Consider the following 24775-nt stretch of genomic DNA (forward strand, 5'->3'; position numbering starts at 1 on the left):
TAGCACATGATTCTCCTTATGGGGACCTGATATGTTTAATATGCTGCTGAGAATATAGCCCAGAAGAAGCGTATAGTATAGCTTTTATTGTGGAAAGAGCCATTTCTCTGTAATAAACTCTCTTTTCCAAAGATGAGTGATTTCTCCATCAGATTTTTTTTTATTACTTTGTTGTTTCAGCAACATTAAATTTAAAAACTGTACTTTTGAATTAAAATATATTTATAATTTTAATAAATGACAAATTAAAAAGGCATGAACTTTTTTTGTATCGAAAAAATATCGAACCGAACCATGAATTTTGTGTATCGTTGCACCCCTAATATATACGTGTGTTTTCATGGTGATTTCTTTCTTTCAGTGAATGGTAAATGGCCTGTATTTGTATAGCGCTTTACACACCCAGTCATCCACCCATTCACACACACATTCACACACTGGTGGAGGCAAGCTACAGTTGTAGCCACAGCTGCCCTGGGGCAGACTGACAGAATGGTGTTTGAAAAAAGAAAAACAACAAAACCCTCTAGTACTCCAATTCTAATTCTTCAGTGAAGGTAAAGATGTTCCTGCTCAGTGCAGCAAGATGGTCTAGTTCATCCTGTTAAACTGGAGGAGGGGGGGGGGGGGGTTACTCTCTTAACTTTTCTGTTAAAGTCACTGCACATCACTGATGTACAGGTATATATTCACAAACCTTGCATACAGTATCAAGTGGTCCCGTTCTTTGGAATGACCTGCTGATTTCAGATCAGTTAATTGTGTGTCTGTATTAATAATAGGAGACAGCTCACAGGTGTTTTGTAACCATTTTTATTGTGGATCACACTGCGGAGACGAGGACTGTCTGTAAAACATTTCCCATCAGCAGGACCAAGAAGGACACCAAAGTTTTAAACCATGGTTGGCACAACGTCTCCATAAACTAACCGGCTCAGTTTTTAAAGATGTGAGCGGATTCCATCGTAGAGCTTCCACAGAAGTGAATTTCAGGTGAAACTTAAAACAGTGATGTTCATTTTGTGCTCATAAAAGTCAGAGTCTGAACGGATATGGCTGAAGGTCTTAACCATTTAGCTTTAAATACACCGACTGCATGTGTCACAGTCTGACCATGAAGTTAAATTAAGGCCCATTTAAATAAGACGTAGAAATGCAACACTGATTTTAAACTCGTGAATCCATCTGATACCAGATTTATACATTTACAAAAAGAAGGCCACATGTACGAAGCACACTGTGCAACCAAAGTGACACAATAAAGGAAAATGCGCAAATATTTCTCAACTTTTAAAGATCTCTGAAATGTGATAATTAAATGTTCCCAACAGGGTCAGTTTAAATCATTCCGTTTGACCAGCTCAGCTCTTTGTAGCGTCTACAGCTCATGTAAACACATCTGGCTTCAAGTAAGACTGAAGACACTCTGGAGCGTCTGCGCTGTAAGGCTCAGGGTGAAGCTGGAGCTGCCTCAGTCCTCATAATTAGCTCTCAGAGAAACAAATCCCCAAGTCTGAAATGTTAAAAGCATGAAAAACCTTCTTCTGTCCAGGTAAGTTTCCCACAGTAGTGTAAACATGTGCAAATGGTCACTTAGAGGAAGCTGGGTCCAGGTGTTTGAGTGCTCCTCCCACCAGGTGGAGGCTTCCGGTGATGAGGACGTGGATCTCGGCGGCCTCACGGAGGGGAGCAGCTTTGGCCGTGACACTCTGTTTAACCGGCAATGTCGACTTGGCCGGGTCGGCCAGCACAGAGTCCCTGCCTTGCGTGATCCACTGGAGGGCGCTGAGGATGCACGGGAACACCAAGGTGTCCCCTCTGTGCTCAGGTAAACAAGGAAGACTGTCCTGGATCAGCAGCTGGGTGCCTTCGTCATCACCCAGCCGGTTATGAAGGCACCAGCTCCTCTCGTTGTCCAAGCAGCGAGTCAGCATGTTCTCCACTGACACGTTGAAGTTCTGCTGGTCTGAGAAGGAAACAAGTCTGATAAATCCTGTGTATAGAAATCTGCAGGAAGAGGTTAAGACTAAATTCTTGCTCCATGCCCTTACTGAACTCTTCCTGCACCCGAGTTTTGTTTTTGGCCCTCGTTAGCTGTCAGCAGCCTCCGGAGTCCAACAAGCCAACTAAGACTATCCTCAACAGCTTCTTTTATCTCTGGCATCTGGCAATAGAGTGGACGTGTTCCACACCTATGTCCCAGTCAGTTTCCTGGACTGAGACACTCCTAGTGCATCCTCACTATACCATGTGATTACACCAGGCCTGTCCAGCATCATGTCCCACTACCTGATCTAACAGCACCACCAGCTCAGCTCCCATTTTCACCCGACTGTTCTAAACATGTGAGGTCTGATCGAGAGTCGAACTAGTGTGTCCTGGTGTTCTTTTGGACACCTTGATGCTCGATCATTATGTTTATCATTAACAAACTGCATGCACAGGCTGTCACACCTGAACGCGCCATGTTAGGTTTCACTCCCACTGTGCAGGTGAACATTAACCCTTTCCCCCTTGAAAGCCAACTGGGAGTAACCTTGAAGCCCTTTCCTGAACAGAGTGGTTTCTATTATATTTCAAGCTGCTTATGAACAAAATGACTGAACGTATCTCTATCGAGATCGAGCGAGAGAGAGAGAAGTTTCTTTATTCTCCTTTCAGAAACTCCATCCCATTCAGAGTACTCACCTGCGTTACAGGAAGCAATGGCTTCAGTGATGTTTGGGCAAAAGACAGCAAAGTCAAAGTGACACGTCTGAGAGAAAAAAAAAGAAAACGGTAAAAAAAAAGGGCAGAAGAATTATTTATAGGGGTCAGTTCCTCTCTACATGAATGTCTGCGTATTCAAGTAGCTGTACTCACCACCAGCAGTTTCAGCATGGCAGCCGAGTCTCTCTCTCCTGTCGCGTTGAACAGCAGCACTCTGGCCACAGCTCCACTAAAACAAACATGTTGAGGCGTCAAATCAGCATGTGAAGTACAAACCTTCCTGCAGAAACACTTCTAGGATTTAAAGAGAGCGTGGCTGTCTGAGGTGGTCTTTGACACACAGTTTTGCTCACCTGGCGCTCCTCTCGTGCTCAGCTGCAGTCTCTCTGAACCACTGAACGCAGGCCTGCATGCTGCGCATGGTGTGAGCTCCATCCAGGAAGTAAGTCACCTCTTCATGCTTCAGGGTCTGCGTCCTGCCGGGCCACTTAGCATCTGCCAGCCCTGAGAGCAAACACACACAGTTACCTCACTGAATAACAATCTGGTTGTAATGGCAGCTGACTGGCTCAGCAGGACTCACCTTTAACCATGATGGGGCTGGGACTGAACGCAGGCGCCTGAAGTGTACCATTGTTTTCAACAGTGGTGACGGGAAAGCTGTGATCTGCTGAGAGAGGACAGGTTTCTATTAACACTCTCATCACCTAACCCCTTCACTCACACCCCTAAAGAAAGTCCCGTTTGCAACAAGCCATGAAGGGAGCACAGCAAACACATGGAAGCAGGAATTTTTTGACCTACTTCCAAACGCTGTGTGTGGTGGGTACATAACACTGCATGTGAATCTGAACACACCATCTCCTCTGAAGCATGATGGAGGCAGTGTCATAGATAGATGGAGCTAAAATACAGGCAGGGGTTTAGGCAGGCTCTTTACATCTGAGTCCTGTAAGTTATATACTGTGGATCTCATCATGCAAACCTGTCCTCACCCTGTGAACCTCAAGTTCCTCCTTCACCCTTGTCAGTTTTATTGAGATTTTTCTGACTTCTTTAGCAACTTTTTTGAAAGCACAACAGACATCAGCTACTTTCTGCCACAGAAGCACTGCTCTTTGTTTGTGCTCTCTTCAGTGAGACAGCAGCACGATCTGTTTACCGTGAGGCAGCTGACATCAATGTAGACCAACCTCCTCTCAGTGATTTGACATTTAAAAAATTAAATTAAAAAAAAAAAAAAATTATTAAAAAAAATTAAATTAAAAAATCACGGTTCAGCTACATGGTTTCGAGGCTCAGGCAGTATTCAGTTTATGTACATTTGGGATATTTAGGATTTATGTATAAACGTTAATCACACCTGGTAGGCACCTCCTCTGAAGCCAGGTGTGACTCAGCTGGAGGGCGAGGGAGGCGTTGGAGCGCTGGTGCTGCCCTGCAAGGCCCAGGTGCAAAGGTCCACAGTCCACTTGGTAGTCCTCCAGCTGTGGACACACCCACAGTGGGCACTGCAACAACAGTTAGAGCATGTTAGATAAAACTCAAGCTTCATTTTTGTGTGTGATGTGACTGAAAGTGGACTCCTACTCCGATCTCTTTGGCCCGCTCCTCGAGCACGGGCATGGCGCCCTCTGGCTGTCTGACGGTGAAGGCGGGGACTCCAGGCTGCAAACACAAAAATGCAGAGTTACAAACAGGAACTAAAAAGAAATAACGGGTTCAAACTGAACCACAGACACACCTTGAAGATGCCTCCTTTCTGCCAGGCGATCTTCTCGACGGTGTCTCCGAGAATCTGAGTGTGATCTATGCCCAGAGAGGAGATGCCACACACCCACGGCCTCCTGTGGAACCGCACAGGGTGAGAAACGCTGGTTAAAAGTGCCTCAAAGTTTTTCAAGCGACTATAAAGTGTTTTTCATTCTACCTCACGAATTATAAAAGTAATGCTAATAATAAACACATGAAAAAGAAGTCTAACCGTATAAGTGAAGACTAGTCTACTTTTTGCCCCCAATTTTTGCTCCAAGTCTTTTTAAGGTCTGTGGCTCTCACTGCCTTTAGATTAGGACTCAAATTGCATGCGATCACGTGTTAATTTCACCTTTCAGGCTCACTGCACTGTTGTTCAGTTCTAATGAACCAAGTGCACAAAATGCTGCATGTTTGCATTTCTTGTCAGAAGCATATTACTTGCATGACTGCACACACTCCTATAGTCAGCAGAGCACAGTTAAACCAAGAGATGTTTGCTGCAGAGGCTTCCTGATGGTAGAATATTTTGGCAATTCATTGACAAATCTGTTGATTTTTTGTATAATAATAATAATAATAATAATAATAATAATAATAATAATAATAACAACAACAATTATTATTTTTTTATTATTTTTTTTCCATCTCTGAACACTAACTGTATCCTACTAGAAAGAACGTCAACATATGAAACACAGAACCCACAAAACAAAAATGAAACAACATGCATACATCTGAAATTATTTGCTGGAACACCGCAAGTGGATTAATCTGTTTGCAGGAATAGTTGTGAAACTCCAATCCCCCACAGACTCACACGTTTTTATAAAAATCCTCCAAATAAAACTGAAATGATGGATGAACCCTCTGATGTCACTAGGGCTGTTGGATATAACGACATATCAGATGACGATATAAAAACGTCTGTCGTTTCATTTTACGCTATCGTTTGTTTTGTGGTGTCGCAAAATAAACGGTTTACGGCAATATTTTTTCATCGTTTTGATGGTCACTGTAGTGGCTATATTAATTCCTTAAAGTTCTCTCTTTCTCTTACATTTAATATAACCACACTACAGACGGACAAGCGCCTGTTTTTATGCGTTGTGGTTAGCAACAACGACGGTTGACAGCATCGTTACAGCCTTAAAACATATATAATAATTGTAAAAACTAAAGCTGACTACTTGGATTTTACCTGTCACAGGTTATTTTTAGAACGTAACTCCCGCGATAAACGAGGGACCACTGTATCACACACAGATTCCTTTCTATCAAAAGGTACACACCAGTGTGCACAGAGCCATAGCACCACATGCTAATGTTTATTTACCATGAGCCTGGCAGTGGGCCCATTTTACAAGTGCTCAATTTGTGCTAGAAACAAACACTCCCTGTATTATACTCTTGTATGAGTTTTTTGAAACTCAAGTTTCAATGAAGAATCTCACCTTATGATGTTGGTGCAGTCGTACGCGCCGCCTATACCAACTTCAATCACAGCTAAATCCACCTGAGCAAAGAGAAGAGCTGTTTAGATCCAAAGAAAACACCAGGAGTAAATCTGAGATCAGAGCTTTAAACTTCACTGACAAAGAAAACTGCACAGGTGTCTGTATTTAAGGCACATTAATGCCACTTAAGTGAGGAATAATTTTTTTAAGTGTGTTTATTGGCTGTCTCTGAAGTTACCTTCTCCTGGAGGAAGACATGGAAGGCCAAAATGGTGAGGAAGCGGAAATACGCCGGCATCGTCCCTCCGTGGGCATCCTGAGGGGATCGAAGAGAGAAAGACTAAGACTGCCTGATTACAGCCAAAAGATAAAATAATGAACTTTCTGATCCATAATTCTAATCTTCAAGTCATGTCAAGAAAGCCTTTGTCACATGCAAGTTGCCCTGCAGCGAAATGGGACCCCCCCTCCCCCGACTTTACATACACAGCACAGACATAACATGGGGAAACAGGTCGTATTATGGAAAATCTTGGCTATTTAATGCAGTTATTGCACAGAACACAACAACCTAAAATAATCATAATGAATAATAATAATAATCATCATCTATAATACAGTGGGGCAAAAAAGTATTTAGTCAGCCACCGATTGTGCAAGTTCCCCCACTTAAAATGATGACAGAGGTCAGTAATTTGCACCAGAGGTACACTTCAACTGTGAGAGACAGAATGTGAAAAAAAAATCCATGAATTCACATGGTAGGATTTGTAAAGAATTTATTCGTAAATCAGGGTGGAAAATAAGTATTTGGTCAATAACAAAAATACAACTCAATACTTTGTAACATAACCTTTGTTGGCAATAACAGAGGTCAAACGTTTACTATAGGTCTTTACCAGGTTTGCACACACAGTAGCTGGTATTTTGGCCCATTCCTCCATGCAGATCTTCTCAAGAGCAGTGATGTTTTGGGGCTGTCGCCGAGCAACACGGACTTTCAACTCCCGCCACAGATTTTCTATGGGGTTGAGGTCTGGAGACTGGCTAGGCCACTCCAGGACTTTCAAATGCTTCTTACGGAGCCACTCCTTTGTTGCCCGGGCGGTGTGTTTTGGATCATTGTCATGTTGGAAGACCCAGCCTCGTTTCATCTTCAAAGTTCTCACTGATGGAAGGAGGTTTTGGCTCAAAATCTCACGATACTTGGCCCCATTCATTCTGTCCTTAACACGGATCAGTCGTCCTGTCCCCTTGGCAGAAAAACAGCCCCATAGCATGATGTTTCCACCCCCATGCTTCACAGTAGGTATGGTGTTCTTGGGATGCAACTCAGTATTCTTCTTCCTCCAAACACGACGAGTTGAGTTTATACCAAAAGGTTCTACTTTGGTTTCATCTGACCACATGACATTCTCCCAATCCTCTGCTGTATCATCCATGTGCTCTCTGGCAAACTTCAGACGGGCCTGGACATGCACTGGCTTCAGCAGCGGAACACGTCTGGCACTGCGGGATTTGATTTCCTGCCGTTGTAGTGTGTTACTGATGGTGACCTTTGTTACTTTGGTCCCAGCTCTCTGCAGGTCATTCACCAGGTCCCCCCGTGTGGTTCTGGGATCTTTGCTCACCGTTCTCATGATCATTTTGACCCCACGGGATGAGATCTTGCGTGGAGCCCCAGATCGAGGGAGATTATCAGTGGTCTTGTATGTCTTCCATTTTCTGATGATTGCTCCCACAGTTGATTTTTTCACACCAAGCTGCTTGCCTATTGTAGATTCACTCTTCCCAGTCTGGTGCAGGTCTACAATTCTTTTCCTGGTGTCCTTCGAAAGCTCTTTGGTCTTGGCCATGGCGGAGTTTGGAGTCTGACTGGTTGAGGCTGTGGACAGGTGTCTTTTATACAGATGATGAGGTCAAACAGGTGCCATTCATACAGGTAACGAGTGGGGGACAGAAAAGCTTCTTACAGAAGACGTTACAGGTCTGTGAGAGCCAGGGATTTTCCTTGTTTGAGGTGACCAAATACTTATTTTCCACCCTGATTTACGAATAAATTCTTTACAAATCCTACCATGTGAATTCATGGATTTTTTTTTCACATTCTGTCTCTCACAGTTGAAGTGTACCTCTGGTGCAAATTACTGACCTCTGTCATCATTTTAAGTGGGGGAACTTGCACAATCGGTGGCTGACTAAATACTTTTTTGCCCCACTGTAACATTGGCAGGGACCAGCAGATGGAGAAAAACACTTATTTGAAATAAGAACTAGGAGTTTTTAAAAAAGCAAAAATTAAAAGGACAAAATTAAATAAAATAAATGAAACTGCTTTTCTGATTCTGTGGGAAACCCTGCAGCTGCGTGCCTTAAAGGGTTGAACTGAGGGGCGGTAACGTGACCAACACGTGCTGCCCATCACATGAGGCTCACGCTCATCCTGACATGAGAAGCCTCATTTTAAAACCCACTCAATTACAACCTGTGACACAGATTATACACACACACGGTCAGTGACTGTCTGCGCTCCCGTTTTCAGACCCACCTTTGTTTCATCGAGTCGCCCGTAAACCTGCCAGAAATATTTAGTGAAGAGGTCTTTTCCGATTGGCTGTCCGTTGATCCGAATCCTCTCCCTGACCTGCACCAGATGTGGAGAGCTGCACACAAACACGCAGCTTCAGACACACAAACACTTCAACACAACCAGTCAAACCAACATTACACACCTGCACCCACCCGCATCATCAATATGATCACATTTTAAAGAGCTTTTTTTTGGTTTGGAGAGGCGTGTATGTCTTTCCAAAAAAAATTAGTCAGTCAGTCAGTCAGACAGACAGACCGCTGCACGGTATGTACCACCGGCAGATAGAGGACGTAGCTGATATCCAGAAATCCTACCAGTGGCTGGACAAAGCTGGACTGAAAGATAGCACAGAGGCACTAATCATGGCAGCACAAGAACAAGCTCTGAGTACAAGATCCATAGAGGCTTGGGTCTATCACACCAGGCAAGACCCCAGGTGCAGGCTGTGTAAAGATGCCCCAGAGACAATCCAGCACATAACAGCAGGGTGCAAGATGCTAGCAGGCAAGGCATACATGGAACGCCATAACCAAGTGGCCGGCATAGTGTACAGGAACATCTGTGCTGAGTATAACCTGGAAGTACCGAGGTCAAAATGGGAGATGCCCCCAAGGGTGGTGGAGAATGACCGAGCTAAGATCCTGTGGGACTTCCAGATACAGACGGACAAAATGGTGGTGGCTAACCAACCGGACATAGTGGTGGTAGACAAACAGAAGAAGACGGCCGTAGTGATCGATGTAGCGGTTCCGAATGACAGCAATATCAGGAAGAAGGAACACGAGAAGCTGGAGAAATACCAAGGGCTCAGAGAAGAGCTCGAGAGGATGTGGAGGGTGAAGGTAACGGTGGTCCCCGTGGTAATCGGAGCACTAGGTGCGGTGACTCCCAAGCTAGGCGAGTGGCTCCAGCAGATCCCGGGAATAACATCGGAGATCTCTGTCCAGAAGAGCGCAGTCCTGGGAACAGCTAAGATACTGCGCAGGACCCTCAAGCTCTCAGGCCTCTGGTAGAGGACCCGAGCTTGAAGGATAAACCGCCCGCAGGGGCGTGCTGGGTGTTTTTATATATATATCTATCTATCTATCTATCTCTCGATCATGTGGATGTTGTTCACACTTTACGATCTGGACCAGCTCTGCAGTTCGGGAGGGAAAGGCCAGTGATCCTTCATGGCTAATTATGGATTTTATTTCTTATTAAATCTTGTGTGTACATCCCAAAAAGCTGCAACACATCTTTAATCTTACATGGTGGATGCTTTAAGTCAAAAAATAAGAATAAAAGTTAGATTTGAGTTTACCTATAAAATCCTGTGCGGAAGCCATAATTTCTTAAAATCTGCTCAGTGAACGCGCATGTTGAGCCCTGAAAGACAAAACAGTCATTGCTGGGTTTTTCCATCGGGACAGAACAACACTTTGTTGTAAATTTCCTCTAAAAAAAATAAAATAAATAAAAAGTGAAGTCTGAAAGCACCCTCGACTGAGCTGGTTAATGAATACACATTTGCCAACATGTTTGTTTGACCTTCTGCTCTCAAGTTGCATAACGAGAGCTCGGCGCTGACGGGACAGACGACAGCGAGGTTAAACAGAGTCCCACACATCACTACAAGCCCGACAAAGATCTGCAGGGCTGGATGGGACTCGCACTGTCAGTAAACCTTTGGCATCACATCCTGTTGGTGTGTGCAGACAGATGAGGCCTGCTTATGCTCATGAATTCAGAGTTTTAGAGTCAGGAAACGTACCAAAAACAAAAGAAACATCTGAATGACTGAGCAAATTTAACTGGACGGAGAAAGCAATCCAGGAAATGTATGAAATTGTGTCCCTCACCTTCTCTGTGAGTCAGGAAATATTAAAATGTTACAAACTCATCACTTTTACTATGTTTTCCTGCTAAAAATCAAACTTTTTACTTACAGTTTTATACTAATTAAATTAAACCTTTTTAAACCATTAAAAAAAAATGAACAAATTCAAAATTTAAAAAAAATTTGCATACATAAATTATAACTTGTATACTTTTTGCTACATCCTGCACTTTTGTCCAACTGTACCCATTATGTTTTACAGGGGGAAAACAATTTTAAAATAATTTTTGTAACTTAATCATATTAAATTATTTTTTTATTGCATTCTTTTTTTTCCCCCCATTTACATGTCTTTATATTGTATTTACATATTTTATTGCATTTATTTTTAAAGTTTAACATTGTAAGTTGTTCCATTTTTCCATAACTGATAAACAGCGACATGATCTTTTTGCATAAATTCTATATTTTTTTCCATAGCATTTTATATTATTGAGCTCCTGGATCTTACTTCATCCATTTAAATTTGTCTTTTTTTCCCCCTTGAGGGTTATTTTTCCCCCACTGTTATACATATTTTATAGAGTTACTTTTAAGATAAGTCCAATTACAGGGTGTGTTTGTACAAGACTGCCTCTTTATCTCAGACCTAAATCTGATTTCAAGATATGATTTGAGTATTGAGTGAGACTGATATACAAGAACAATAAAACATAGCTCTAAAGAAATGCTCATCTTCATACAGTTATGTAACACACATCAGCTCACCTTGCCCTTTGTTCCAGTCACGTGAATGATATTGAGATGGTTGAGTTCGTCCACCTTTGACACACACAGACACACGTGTCAGATAACACTGAAGGCCATATCTACTATAACACTGTTTGTAATTCTAAATGTTTTCTCCACCCTGATTGGCTCACCGTGAGGCCGGCTCGCTCCAGGAAGCCTCTCATGGCGTTCAGCTGCAGCTGAGGGTTGCTGCGCTCTCGTCGTACCTGCTCCAAGGCGCTGGCATTTGTCTGCAGCGTGTTCAGAGTGCAAATGGCGTCCTGAGGTGAAAGAAAAAGGTTTGAGGATGGAGTCACAATAATCTACAGGAAAGAGTTTCTGAATGAAAGGATGAGGATCAGTCTGACTTAAAGAGTGACAGATGCTTTGTTTCCCTGCACATGTCAGAAGGTAAAAATGGCACATTCACACGACCAGAGCTAAGAAATCTTTCATGCCGAGATGGTCAGTGAGAGTTAGAGGTATAACCACCTGCCCAACAACACCTGTGAGGCAAACCGGCTGAGACCAACCAACCACTGATGAGCAGCACAACAGCAGCTCTTCTGTCACTCTGTAACAGAGATACCTGCGGCATGTGGGGGTGTGGGCGGGGTCTAATGCTTAGCTCATGCTTCACCGTGGACACTGGCAGTAGCTGGCGCAGGGTAAAGCTACTTCTTCACAAATAAGTCCACATGGTTAATGTCTGATGATGAAATTTACATCACTCTGGCCCAAGTGGACTCATGAACATGGAAATTACAAGAATCAAAACATGGCCACAGTATTATTTATTCTATATTACATCAGCCACCCGTCTTCATCTGGGCAACATGTTAAGCCTCGTCTCATGCCAGATCCATCTTACAGGTTTCAGCAGTCTCATATATGAAAACGAAAAATGTCTCATATATTCAAAATGAACTGAAGTTAAACTGAATGAGAATGACTTTATGTGCAAAGTATTTACGTTTTGTGTTGAAGTGATATCAACTAAAGTTGAACCAGAGTCCGACTGTACTTTCAGGTACGTTCATGTAACAACTGCTTGCACCAGAAGAAGCTGCAGCAGGTCAATGTAAGCTTTCTTTTATAAGTGATTATTCAAGCAGCCAGCAGTTATTCCTGTTCTCAAGTTCTTTGAAATCAATTTAATCTAGCTAAACAACTGGCAGGCTCATGAAAATCTGGAAAGCTCACAGTCTGATTCTGATTACTCAGACCAGATCAAATTTTATTTATTTTTTTAAACCAAAAAAAGCTCATGAGACTCACAGGGGCAATGAAAAGGATTCTGTTCATAAATAATTTGTTACAAAAGCAAATATTCAACCTGACGATATTTTTTGCACTGTGATCTGACTGGATTTGGAAGATGGGATGGGCATGAAGAGTCAACTTCAAACTGTCCACTCCATCAGATTCACATGTCTAACAACTCATTCATTCCTTTAATCAGAGCTGGAGAGTGTTCTGACATCATTTCAAATCTCTTTGCCTTTAGAGATAAATGTTTGCTTTGATCAGGAATCAATGCAGGAATCTATGAAATAGTCAGACCTGTAAGCAGAATTAATGACAGCTTTAGTATCCAAATCTTATCAGTTAAACTTTGGGAGTTAAAATTTCAGGAATGCATTAATGTCAGTGTGAGTCCTCACAGGTGAGTCCCTCCCCCTACACACAGAGTGGAGCAGGCAGCAGCCACCCTAACGATAAAAACATAAAGCCATCAGAACTTTCTTTCCAAGCTCCTTAGATTATGAGAGCTCAATGACTTCAATCTCAGCGCCGAGTTTGCTGAAACCCTGAAAACTAAACAGCCAAGTTTAAAGCAGATCAGATGAACTGTTATTGAGATATGCAAATAAAAACAACCACAGATTTCTTAATTTACAACTGAGACGTCATATAAACACGGCAAACTTCAGCATGTATCCGCAATCCCATTTACCCAATTCCTCTGTATGAGAGTTCAAACACTCAAAAAAAAAAAAAAAAAAAAAAAAAAGATTAAAGCCAGTACTTTTAAAAGATAGTGATTCACAGCATGAAAAACATCTCACACCTTCCACTTTAAAACCAATGAATATAAATCAGACACAGAAATAGAAAAATAGAAAAAACACCAGCAGAAATGCTGGAAATTAAGCAGAATGAAGTCTCACAGCTCACGATTGCTCTTATGCTGTCCTGTCTTTATCCATGGTTAGATCACTGGCTCCAGTTTGATAACGTTTGATCACCTTTTATAGCAGGTATGCTCCCATCCACCACCAACACAGACACCACATTTCTTTTTCACTTCTGCATGCAAATGAACTGTTCTCCTGGCCAGAGTCCAAAGCACAGGCGTTGTGAAAAGTAGGTGTGGAGTAGTTCTGACAGCTTAAAGCAACAAGAGGTAAAGACAGATGAAGAAGAACATGGAAATGTTTAAAAACTGCTACAGGAGACAGTTAACAGCATTCGAGCCTTTCAAGAAACAGCTACCAGACACCCTTCCATACCACCACCAGGTGGTGTCTCCTATAACTCAGGTGTGTTGTTTTCTGAAAAAACAAAACAAAACAAAAAAACAAAACAAAAAAAATAGGTGTGAATCCCAGGGAGCCGAGCCCAGCAGTGGGTCAGAAATGTAAAGAGAAATCTTGTGTTTAGCTGCAGGCATGGGTGTAATCTCAGTGGTTACAGGCTTCTGGGTCAAAGGTGACAGATGGAAAACAAAACATTTTTAATTACTTAAAATGAACTCCAACCTTGTATGAATCAGAGTGGTTTGGTCCACACTCATTTAGGCAGAAAAAAAGATATGAAGTCATAGCAGCCATTTCTTCATATTCTGTTAATTTCTTTTGTAAAAAAATTATAGAGGGTTTTAATTTACAGCAGCACACATCTGGAAACATCTGAACTGTCCAAATTATTTAAACCTCCAGAGGGCAACTACAAAAAGTATATTTAAGTTTATTTGCTTAATAAAAATTGATTTTTTTAAAGCAATTATTTCTGTAGAATTCTGACAGATCATGTCTAAAATCAATCTAGAAAGTGAGACCAATACAGAAGTGCCTTAAACCTTGTTTGATCACCACCAGGTGCCGACTCCTCTGGTTGTGTATAAACCAGCATTAATTGATTTGTGACGGCAGTGAACACATTCTTGATCAGTTTACTGGGCCAATCAGGAGTTTAAAGTCTTACAGAAGAAAATGTCTTTATTTTATGAATTATGGTCATTATTACAGTCACAGTGGAGCCTAAAACAGGATATGTGCCTCGTCGATCATAAACCAAAGAGCAGGCAGTCTGATCCACCCTGAGTCTGCCGGGTTTCATAACAACACCAAGAGATCAATGGACAACTACTTCCATCTTTCACATACAGTCTACAGTTGAAACAGACTCAGAAAATCCTTAAAGATAAGTTTGTTGCAGTGACAATAAACTCATTCATTGAGTCTCTTTAATATCTGGCCGCAGGAAACCCATGATGGACCCATGTGTAAAATTTTATGTGCCAAATGCTTATGAAAGCAGCACGAGGAGATTAAAAGGGTCTTGTCTCCTCAATTTTGCATAAAGTGGGGATAAGACTGCGGACGGCTCTGACAGTCCCAGCTCTGAAACTGCGGAAAATTCCCATTAATATTACAGGAAACATCAAAAACACCTGAGTTCATCCAGGAAAAGGTCGGGTGAGCGTGGCACGAGTCAAACTAACAGAAATACCATGGCTACACAGAAATACCACAGCACGTGCCAGCGCAGACTTTTAGCCACTGACACTGACACACCACTGACACACGCGAGCTGTTAATAGCTGTCCAAGCTAGCGTGTAACAGCCGAGTCCGGGCAGCCTGTCAGCCATGATTCCATCAAACTCCAATCAGCCCGAAAACTACCTCCAAACTTTCGGAAACAGTCTCGCTGCTCAGTTAGCTAGCTCGTTAGCCGGCTGGAGCACGAAGGGCGGCGGTCACGCAGCATACCTGGTACTCCATTCCCGGGATGTGAGGAGCCGTCTCGGTGCTGTAGTGCCTGCATGAAAGACCCGCCAAACTGAGTGCCCGATCCCGCCGTGCAAGCCGCGCGGCGAAGGCCGAGCCCCGCCGCAGCATGAGCGACATGCACAGCATCATAATGCGTGGAGGTGTCCCAGGAAGGCGACACCAAATATGGAAGGCTCGTTTTTCAAGCGTAATGGCGTCAGAACACGCCCCGTCATTTTTACTCATTTTTTAAAACATGAAAACGCAAAGAAATAAAACACACAAATACTCCGACAAAGATCGAACAATAAGAAAACAATACATTTTCAGAACCTGAGATTAGATCAGTATCTAAAACAATCCTGCAACAGTGAAAGTTGGTGGATGTTTTTCAGTGTCTCCAATATAAAAAAGAATAATAATAGCCATCCCAGCTCCATAATTTGTCGCGACCTGAGACTCACTGAAAACAGCAATAACCGATTTTTGTGCCACTATATGTCCAGACTTTAGCAGAACTTTACCAGAAACAGAAATGTCCTGCAGGGAAATCTAACCTATAACTGAAAAGCATTATGTGGAAGATTAAGGTTAGGGGTGTAAGAGCACATTTCTTCCCTTCCCTCCTATAAAGTGAAAGAGGAAAACTTCACAATCCTGAATGAGATTTACTTTTGACGCCATGAATTCTCAGGACTGAGCTTTAATTTGAATGCAGACTGTTTATCTCTGGAATAATATGTGCAGCTTTAATCCAAGAAAGCAGAATTATTACCTTTTATTACTTCTCTAAGGTTTGTTCAGAATCAGAATCGGAGGTTTTCAAATACCTTCCTGTAAATAATGAAGACGAAAACATAAGTGCAGGTATTCTAACAGTAAACCAACCATGGATGGCTGAACAAATTTAACCTTCTGAAAAACACACTGGAGTTATTTTTCCCTTAAATTAATTTGAGATATGTTTACATTATAACACATAATCATTATTTATTAATTTACATGAGCATTTTTGCTGCTTTGCGGTCGTCAGAATGTCTTGGTTTGTATTTTCACGTTTATTAATTTATCAAACAGTCCGGTTTGGTGCGGAGAGCGCCCCCATGTGATGGTAAACTAGTATCATAGTTTTGATCAAACGTTTACAGTTATGTCGGTTTTCTAAGAATTTACCCTTAAATTTAGGGCTAAACCCTGGTGAACAGTTATTCACCGCCTTTCTTTAAAAGGGAATCGTCAAAAACACGTTTTCAGTGGGGATCCTATAAATAATTTGTCTCTGTTAAAATTTGTCTGCTAGAAGTAACTTTCAGGTCATAAAAGCTTTAAAAACAACTTTAGATCATTTTGGGGTAAAGCATTTGTTTTAGATCTTGTTAGAAGCACAAACACTGATCCATTACTACACACATTTTCTTTTCGCTGGGCAGCACTAAACTCATCAGTGGCTGAGATTGTTAACATCTTAAAAATTAGTACCAGTCATTACACCACTCCTAAGGATCCCCCTTTCTTATTTGGGAGGTGTGATGGGATTACAAAATAATCTTGTTTACATACTGCAGAGGCTGGCTGATGGTGGGTGGGGTCGGGAGAACCTAAAATCCTGTTTATTATTATGCAGTTAACCTCAAGCTCTGCTTCAGTACGGTACTTAACAGCCTCAATTACCTCCATTATCACCCATGCACAGTCTCTTTGATAAAGTACTTTGTGTATTTCTCTGGCGATTCAGAAACTGGGTAATGAAGCTTTTAGCTCTCAAGAAGACCTGGGACCGTCATTTAAGTTTGAAATGGGATAATAAAAGAGTGGGAAAGGATATTTAGAAACATTCAAATACTTTCCCATGATGCAAGGGATACGATTTCTTCACTTTAAGATTGTGCATTGCTTTTATTGTACACCATACAGATTATGTATGATACTGCTGCATAAGTCTTATGTACATATGCCATCGTTTTGTAATAAAATCCAGGAGTTTGGGACTACAACATATGAAAAGATTCGGACCTAAATGACTGATCTGACAGTGAAGACTAAAAAACTAATTATTTAGTTTTTCAAATCTGATGACTGGTGGTGGGAGAAGGGGAAGAAGGTGGCTTCCATTTTTGTTGTAAAACAAATGTTTTAGAACAAACATGTTGAGGTTTCCATTCTCCTCAATGTGCACAGTGCAGTCCAGAAATGGCAAACTGTTGTCTTTTGTGTCTTCCCTGGTGAACTTTGGTTTTATCCACAGAGTTGATGTGAACAGTGAAGGATTCTACTTCGTTGGTTTTGATTTGTGGATAAAAACATAAATTTTAACACACACTCAGACAAAAACTGGTTGATCCCAAAGACAAAACTCCTAAACACAAATGTAATAATGTAGTATAGGCTGTACAATGTAGTGAGGAATGCTTAGACCTCTAGATTTGAGAGACCAAACAGCCACTTCATAAACACATTGCACAACAAAGAAGAGCCACCTCCATGGGACAAGACACGGCTGTCAATCTGCATCTAAAGGACAATGGTCACTTGAGGATGCCAATGTACATATTTTGGACAGAGAGGACAGATGGTTTGAAAGAAGAATGAAAGAAGCCATCTATGTCTGCTGTGAGTGACCATCTTTGAACAGAGGCGGTGGTTTACGACACCAACTGTCTGCCATCTATAATCCAGTTTTGAGATCCCTTCCCAGACGCCTTAACGCCCACTCACATCCAGCTATTTGACCTCAGGAAATCACTTGATAGGGTGGGGCCAGGTTTCACAATGAGCTCACCCGAAACTTTGGCTGATTGTGACCCACACCCGTTTTCACACCTTGGCTCGTGTGATTAGGTAGAGGATCAATAGGGGTCCATGACCCTCTTGGGTACACTCCCATAGGGCTTGAAATCTGGGACTCTCCACCAGTTGCTCTTAGAACTGAAGAAGCTTCTCAGATGAGAGGTGAAACGTCTTCAAGAAAACGTAAAGAAATCTAGACGCTTTTAATTCCAAGCTCCTTCACTACAATGACCTAGATGACTGAGAACCTTCACAGACAAACTTCAGTGTTTGTTGTTGCTGTTTTAAGTATAAATAATTAAAAAAAAAACGTGAATCATAAATTAGCTTGTTGTTTCTTTTCTTTCAGATAGATTTGAATAATGATGATAGCTCTTTTATTTCCCAGTCAAGTTTAGTTTAGATGCATGCTTTAAAATAACTGCAGAGGCAAGCAAATGGCTGCTGAGGGGGAGGGAGCTCGCAGGAAATCAGGAAAAGCACTTGAAACCGGCTGAAAACAGAGAGGTTTGATTGTTTTAATGTGCAGAGACCTCCATCAGCATGCTGAGGGTATGTGGCTACCCTGTAATAATAATAATAATGTATTAATACAACCGCCACACAGAAGCACAGCATTTAATGGTGAATTAACAGATCGACAACATGTTTAATTTTAACGAATGGTAACGGCAATCACTACAGCTTCTAAGTAAAAGTTATAACATTATGAATAAATACATGTTGGCGGAAGTAAATAGGCTAACAGTGAGTTCCTTCGTTTAAAGTTATGAAAATAAGAGTTATAAATAAACCACTGTGCAAGTTTCAAAGCTTAAAAATATATTATTTTTGTGACATGGTTTCATGTTTGATGCACTCAGGAGGATCAGGAGAACTGTAATTTCCACCCATGAGGGCATGCATTATGGCATGCCAACACAGTTTCGGAGAGGCCACTCCACTCCTCTGTGCCCCCAGACTTGACCTTTCTGAATGAGACGCTACAGACGAACCTTACGAGACTGATTTTTTTTAATATATATTCGCCTCTGTCAGTGCGCCCCAGGGTGGCTGTGGCTACAATGTAGCTTGCCATCACCAGTGTGTGAATGGGTGTGTGAATGGGTGGATGACTGGATATGTAAAGCGCTTTGGGGTCCTTGGGGACTAGTAAAGCGCTATATAAATACAGGCCATTTACCATATTATTCTTTTACTGCTTATTTTTCATTTGTTTTTCTTTATTGTCGCTTCTTTAGCTTTTTGCCAAGCCCGCCCCCAGATCAGTGGGCGGGGCGTCGCTGAGCTCTAGATGTGACGCCGTGCGCACTGCGCAGACGCTCCATACGTAACTACGTCGCGGACACGGACAGGATGCAGCGGGACAAGACAAGCAATGCCACCGGGGCTGAAAAGTAAGACTAAATCGATTTACTTTTCAATTTAACAAACGGGTTTGCTTTAGTTTGCTTCAGCTGCATTTGAGGCGCGTTCTGTGTAAGCCTTGTTTGATGTCACCACTATAAAGTCTCGTGAATTTTCCTTTTGTCCAGGCCCGACCGGGAGGCCGCCATCATGTCGAAGTACTACGACGGAGTGGAGTTCCCTTTCTGTGACGAGTTCTCCAAGTACGAGAAAATGGCCAAGATAGGACAAGGAACCTTTGGGTGGGTAGTACACAGCAGGCTGGTTGTCTTACTGAATCTTGAGCTGCTTTGCAAATTCCGTATAAACGCCAGCTGTGTTAAGGCTAGCTGTGCTAACTGCTAGCCGCACGGAGTGTATGAAGAGCAGGTAAACAACGCAAGTTTCCTTCCTGTATTAGTCCAACTGCTTATTAAGGAAGGCTGTTTCGACATTTAAAAAGGTATTTAGTTTGTAAAGTTGCAAAGCTTTCATGGGTTATGGTCTTCTGCTGCGATCAACTGAAACAACAGGGCACCAAGATATGGCACCGGAATAATTTGTGACTGGCTAAATGAGCGACATGCTGAAAACCAGGCTCACTCATAGAGCACCAAAAAAGGCTTTGCGTTGTATTCTCAATGAGTGACATCTCTTCTCCCCTGATGTGGAAGAGAGGCAGCTTGACTTCTGTCCCGATGAGCTGATTCTCCGATGCTGTGCCATGCTTCTGTGAAGTGGGTGTTTATTCTAGGGCTGAGTATCGTCACTGACTTCTAGAATCGGTTCCATTGATAGACTATGTGCACCTTAGCATATGCTACTTCCGGTGGGGAAACTCCTGTAGGGCGCTTCGTTTCCGGTGTAATATTCGCGTCTTGTTTACGGTCTGGTTTGCATCTTCCTCTGCCTTTTGGGTGCTACCGCAGGTGCCTTTGACGGTGCAAAGCGTTTCGTCGACATTGTTGTGTTTGTTGGGGAGAAAACTTACAAACATACAGTGCAGCACTTCAGTGTCACACTGCTAGTGATTGATGTAGCGATTCTGCCATGTCAATCACAATGATCTACAACCGATCGGGACGCAGAACACAATGGGCTTTAAAAAAAAACCAAAAAAATCCCAAAAAGCATGCAAAATTGCACTAAAAGAATCCGCTAAACAGCGAGGCTGCAAAAGGTGAACCGCGTTATAGCGAGGGACCACTGTAATTGTGAAGATAAGTCACAACATACCCTTAGTAAATACTAACATATAGAGACCCTTACCCGCAATCATTCTTTTTAAGATCCTGTGGTTTGTTGACATGCTGTGTAGATGTGTACTGACATCAACTTAACAGGGAAACATCTGGCTTTGACTATTGTTCACCTGTAGTTTGAATGCTGAACATTTGCCTCTTTAAATCATAAGAACTGTCACTATACAGAGATGTGTCTTCTGCATGCAGTAATGCAGTTCTGCTTGTGCTGAGTGATGTAAACAAACAATCGATCTATGCTCTTCAAACATCAAAATTGATCATTTGATTTTTTTATGACACAGCAGTGGTGAGTGTTTCCACCCTCTGCTCTTTGTAACTTAACGTAATGAATTTTGAGTCCACGTTTTCAGTAGCAATTAACTTCAAAATAAAGCTACCGGAAATGTACAACCCTACCCCCGATCTTAAAACAGGAAGTTAGCATTTTCTCGTGCACAGGGTCTATTCGATTAGATCCACGATTCGATTGCATTTGAGTCTGGGAAATTTTGTCTCAGACAGTCAGAAATATTATAATTCTGATTATTTATCAGTACATGTCCATATTTTTATATCTATAAAAAGAAAGCTGACACCTGTGAGACTTTATCAGAGGTGTAACCATCACAGCAGATGACTTTGTGTCAAAGTAACAGAGCATAAAACACAGAAACACATGAAGGAGATTTTCCTGGCTTGTCTTTTTATAGCGGATAACCACCTTAAAAATATTCTGCAGTAGAACAAAAACAGAAAACCATGAATCAACATATGAACATTACCTGATGCTGCTGAAGTGAAGAAGAGCAAAGTTAGAGGTTTAATTAGAGACACAACTAAGCATTTTGCATAATTTTAAAAAGTTTAAATTTCTTCAGTATTAAACAGCAGAAATGAGGCTTTCTTTTTGGAAGTCAGTTGAATTAAAAAAACAAACAAGCAAAAAACACAGCGGCTGACAACGCTGCACATAACGGTAGACTTGTGCATAATAAGGAAGCAAATAACGCAGAAAACAGATTTTTAGATTGGAAGAGAGCTGTGTCATTTTATTGTGGTGGGAGCAGAGCAGCAAAAGTAAGAGAGGATTCATGATGATGTTTATGTGAAGCGTAGTTTGGATCTTCTTTTGCTGCTGGTTCAGTATAATGTGGTTGGAGAGAGACAAAGCCTACAGCTGCAGAATCTAGTGCAAAAAAGACGTAAACACAGAGCGTGGACCTGCCGATGCATCAGAACCTGTGAGCTGTTGGCTTTCAGTCCAGACAGGGTGTCCGTGTATGTGCTGTCAGGTGAGAGAAGCTTATGTTTTTGGTGGCTGTCGAAATTTTGTGAGGTTTAACATGAGATTCTGGAGTTTCAGGCAAAATACATTTATATTTAAAAATCGATTCAGGATTGTAATGAATCGATATCGTGTTATTCAAGCTAGAATTGATTTTAATCGGAAAATCGCTCATCAAAACCCACCCCTAGTGTTTAGTCTGTAAAGGTCTAAGTACTCCTGATGTTGTTCACCTTTGTCTTTGGGATAAAGCAGTTCTTGTCTGAAGTGGACTGAGATCATGTCTACCACACAAATACCAGCAGTGTTGTTTCTCTAGCCTACTATACATTTGGCTATATACCGTTTGAGTTGAGTAGTTTAAAAAGCTGACTGTTCTAAAATTTGTCTTTTGTACAGGGAGGTGTTCAAAGCGAAGCACCGGCAGACAGGGAAGAAAGTTGCACTGAAGAAAGTGCTGATGGAAAACGAGAAAGAAGGGGTAAGAAACCAGAGCATTGGCGTCATTTAAAATCCAGTGTGCTGAAAGTTGGTGTGGGTGAAATGTAACTGGTTTCCCTCCACTTTAGTTCCCAATCACAGCTCTGAGAGAGATCAAAATCCTTCAACTGCTCAAACACGAGAACGTTGTCAATCTGATCGAGATCTGCAGGACCAAAGGTTCGTGTGACACGAGTGCATGTTTGTGTGGATTTATTTCCATTTGTTGGGGGTTGTTTTTAATTTGCTGTTCTCCTTTTCAGCTACTCAGTTTAACAGGTACAAAGGCAGCATCTACTTGGTGTTTGACTTCTGTGAGCATGACCTGGCTGGGCTGCTGAGCAACGCCAACGTGAAGTTCACGCTGGCAGAGATCAAGAAGGTGATGCAGATGCTGCTCAATGGGCTGTACTACATCCACAGGAACAAGGTTAGACTCTCAGAGACACAGTGGGTACTTTAAACCAAATGAAATTCCACTGTCAGAATATTAATGGGGATCTGTTGTTCTTTGCTCAGATCCTTCACAGAGACATGAAGGCAGCCAATGTGCTCATAACCAGAGACGGCGTCCTGAAGCTGGCCGACTTTGGTTTGGCTCGAGCCTTCAGCCTGGCCAAGAACAGCCAGGGGAACCGCTACACTAACCGCGTGGTGACGCTGTGGTACCGGCCTCCAGAGCTGCTGTTGGGTAAGAAAGAAACAAAAGACTTGTACTCAAACATAGTCACAGGTATAATCAGGAAAAAGTAGTACAAGTAAATTTCAAATGTACTCCTGGTGCAGTTTTTTAATGTCTGTATTATCTTTGTTTTTGCAGGTGAGCGAGACTACGGGCCTCCAATCGACCTGTGGGGCGCCGGCTGCATCATGGCCGAGATGTGGACACGGAGTCCAATTATGCAGGGGAACACGGAGCAGCACCAGTTGACCCTCATCAGCCAGCTCTGCGGCTCCATCACGGCAGAGGTGAGCCTTCATTCTTCCTCTCAGACTCTGTTTGTTCTGTTTCTCAGCTCTGTGTTAACTTAACTAACACTCGGTTCTCCCATCAGGTGTGGCCCGGTGTAGACAAGAAGTATGAGCTGTACCAGAAGATGGAGCTGCCCAAAGGTCAGAAAAGGAAGGTGAAGGACCGCCTCAAAGCTTACGTCAAAGACCCGTACGCCCTGGACCTCATCGACAAGCTGCTGGTCCTGGACCCGGCACAGCGAATCGACAGTGACGACGCCCTCAACCACGACTTCTTCTGGTCAGACCCGATGCCGTCAGACCTCAAGAACATGCTCTCCACCCACAACACGTCCATGTTTGAGTACCTGGCCCCGCCTCGGCGGAGAGGACACATGCCCCAGCAGCAGCCCAATCAGAACCGGAATCCGGCGACCACAAGCCAGACAGAGTTCGACCGCGTGTTTTAAACCAGGTTCTTGGCGCTTGGCAGTCCAATTTTCCTTCTAGACGTCTGTGGATTAACTGGGAGCAAACGTTTTCTCCTTGTCTTCACTGCATGTTTGAGGCAAAACTTCTTTTTTCTTACAGCTACTCATTTCTCTGTGTTACAGAGTTATTTATGAAGACAGTGTTAAAGTTTTATTTAAGACACACTTACAAGGACACTTATTCTTCTGACACAAAGGGACGTGCATACCTAAAATAAAGTTGTTGTTTTTTTCTTTTATCTCGTCTTCCTTAAATGTACCTGGCAGCATGTGGTCTGACACATGTGCGGCATGACTTTACCTTCAGGATGTGAAGTGACTGAAAGACTGCAGTACCTCCAGCAGGGGGCAGCATCACATCGCTGTATATCTTTATACAGCACATGTACATAACTTTTTATACTCCAGCATCGCTGAACAAAAATGTTTTTGAACTGTGGGCTGGGCCTGTGCCTGTAATGTGAAATTTGGGGTCAATAAAATATTTCAAACACTGATTCCTGACCTTTATTAAATAAAATAAAATAAAAATGTTTAACAACTGCAGCCGTTTTAGTCTGGATGACAAGCCAGATGTTGTCTTCTGTTTTATACACACTCACAGAATACCATATCTGGTTTTTGGTCAGGACCAGGAGGTTTTCATTTTATTTTATTTTTTATAACTAATGTTGTCAACCAGGTTTGAAACTGATAGTGTTACATGATCCAGGATCATTACTATTTCATCATTTTTAAAAATATATTAAATGTGTTGTTTCCCTGAAAAAGTTATGTGGAGATCTCCTTTATTACATAATTTTCTCTTAATAAGGAAAATGGAAATTTAAAAAGTGCACTGGTGTGCAAAAGTCTTAAGTCATTTCTTTATATTTTTCGTCCAGCCAGACTTTAATGAAACTTTCCTCAAAAGTGCTCTTGCAATAGTTGTCCCGGCTTTCTAAACTTCTTTCATTGGCTGCTCTTTCACCAAGCTGGGCATCTTAACTCGAGGGATGAACCTGTGTTTTGTCCAAACTTATAAAAAACTGTAAAGTTACGAAATCTTTAG

The 24775-nt window shown here is 42.1% G+C and overlaps 2 protein-coding genes across 5 annotated transcripts; one reads left to right on the forward strand and one right to left on the reverse strand.

The window, feature by feature from the left end:
* Positions 1–762: 762 nt before the first annotated feature.
* On the reverse strand, positions 763–15269 carry LOC102787913 (folylpolyglutamate synthase, mitochondrial-like). 4 transcript variants are annotated; one of them, XM_087843468.1, is made up of 15 exons: positions 15101–15269; positions 11257–11385; positions 11102–11155; positions 9818–9882; positions 8470–8584; positions 6160–6237; positions 5919–5980; positions 4454–4556; positions 4300–4377; positions 4073–4220; positions 3293–3376; positions 3063–3213; positions 2863–2938; positions 2689–2755; positions 763–1966 (listed from the first exon to the last, which is right to left on the reverse strand). In XM_087843468.1, exons 1-15 carry the CDS (start codon positions 15248–15250, stop codon positions 1590–1592), a joined length of 1737 nt encoding a protein of 578 aa, XP_087699594.1. In that variant the 5' UTR covers positions 15251–15269; the 3' UTR covers positions 763–1589. The 4 variants fall into 4 exon arrangements, with proteins under 4 accessions (XP_087699594.1, XP_087699593.1, XP_087699596.1 ...); XM_087843467.1 differs by having other exon boundaries at positions 764–1966; positions 3293–3379; XM_087843470.1 differs by lacking the exon at positions 15101–15269 and adding an exon at positions 13354–14003 and having other exon boundaries at positions 764–1966; positions 3293–3379.
* Positions 15270–19217: 3948 nt separating this feature from the next.
* Positions 19218–24221, forward strand: cdk9 (cyclin-dependent kinase 9 (CDC2-related kinase)). Its single transcript, XM_006782130.3, has 8 exons — positions 19218–19284; positions 19423–19536; positions 22202–22283; positions 22372–22462; positions 22546–22712; positions 22802–22973; positions 23103–23251; positions 23338–24221. Exons 1-8 carry the CDS (start codon positions 19244–19246, stop codon positions 23701–23703), a joined length of 1182 nt encoding a protein of 393 aa, XP_006782193.1. The 5' UTR covers positions 19218–19243; the 3' UTR covers positions 23704–24221.
* Positions 24222–24775: the final 554 nt, after the last annotated feature.

The sequence above is a fragment of the Neolamprologus brichardi genome, chromosome 7 (assembly GCF_056152115.1).
Source record: "Neolamprologus brichardi isolate AB-2024 chromosome 7, ASM5615211v1, whole genome shotgun sequence".
In the NCBI taxonomy this organism is placed as follows: domain Eukaryota; kingdom Metazoa; phylum Chordata; class Actinopteri; order Cichliformes; family Cichlidae; genus Neolamprologus; species Neolamprologus brichardi.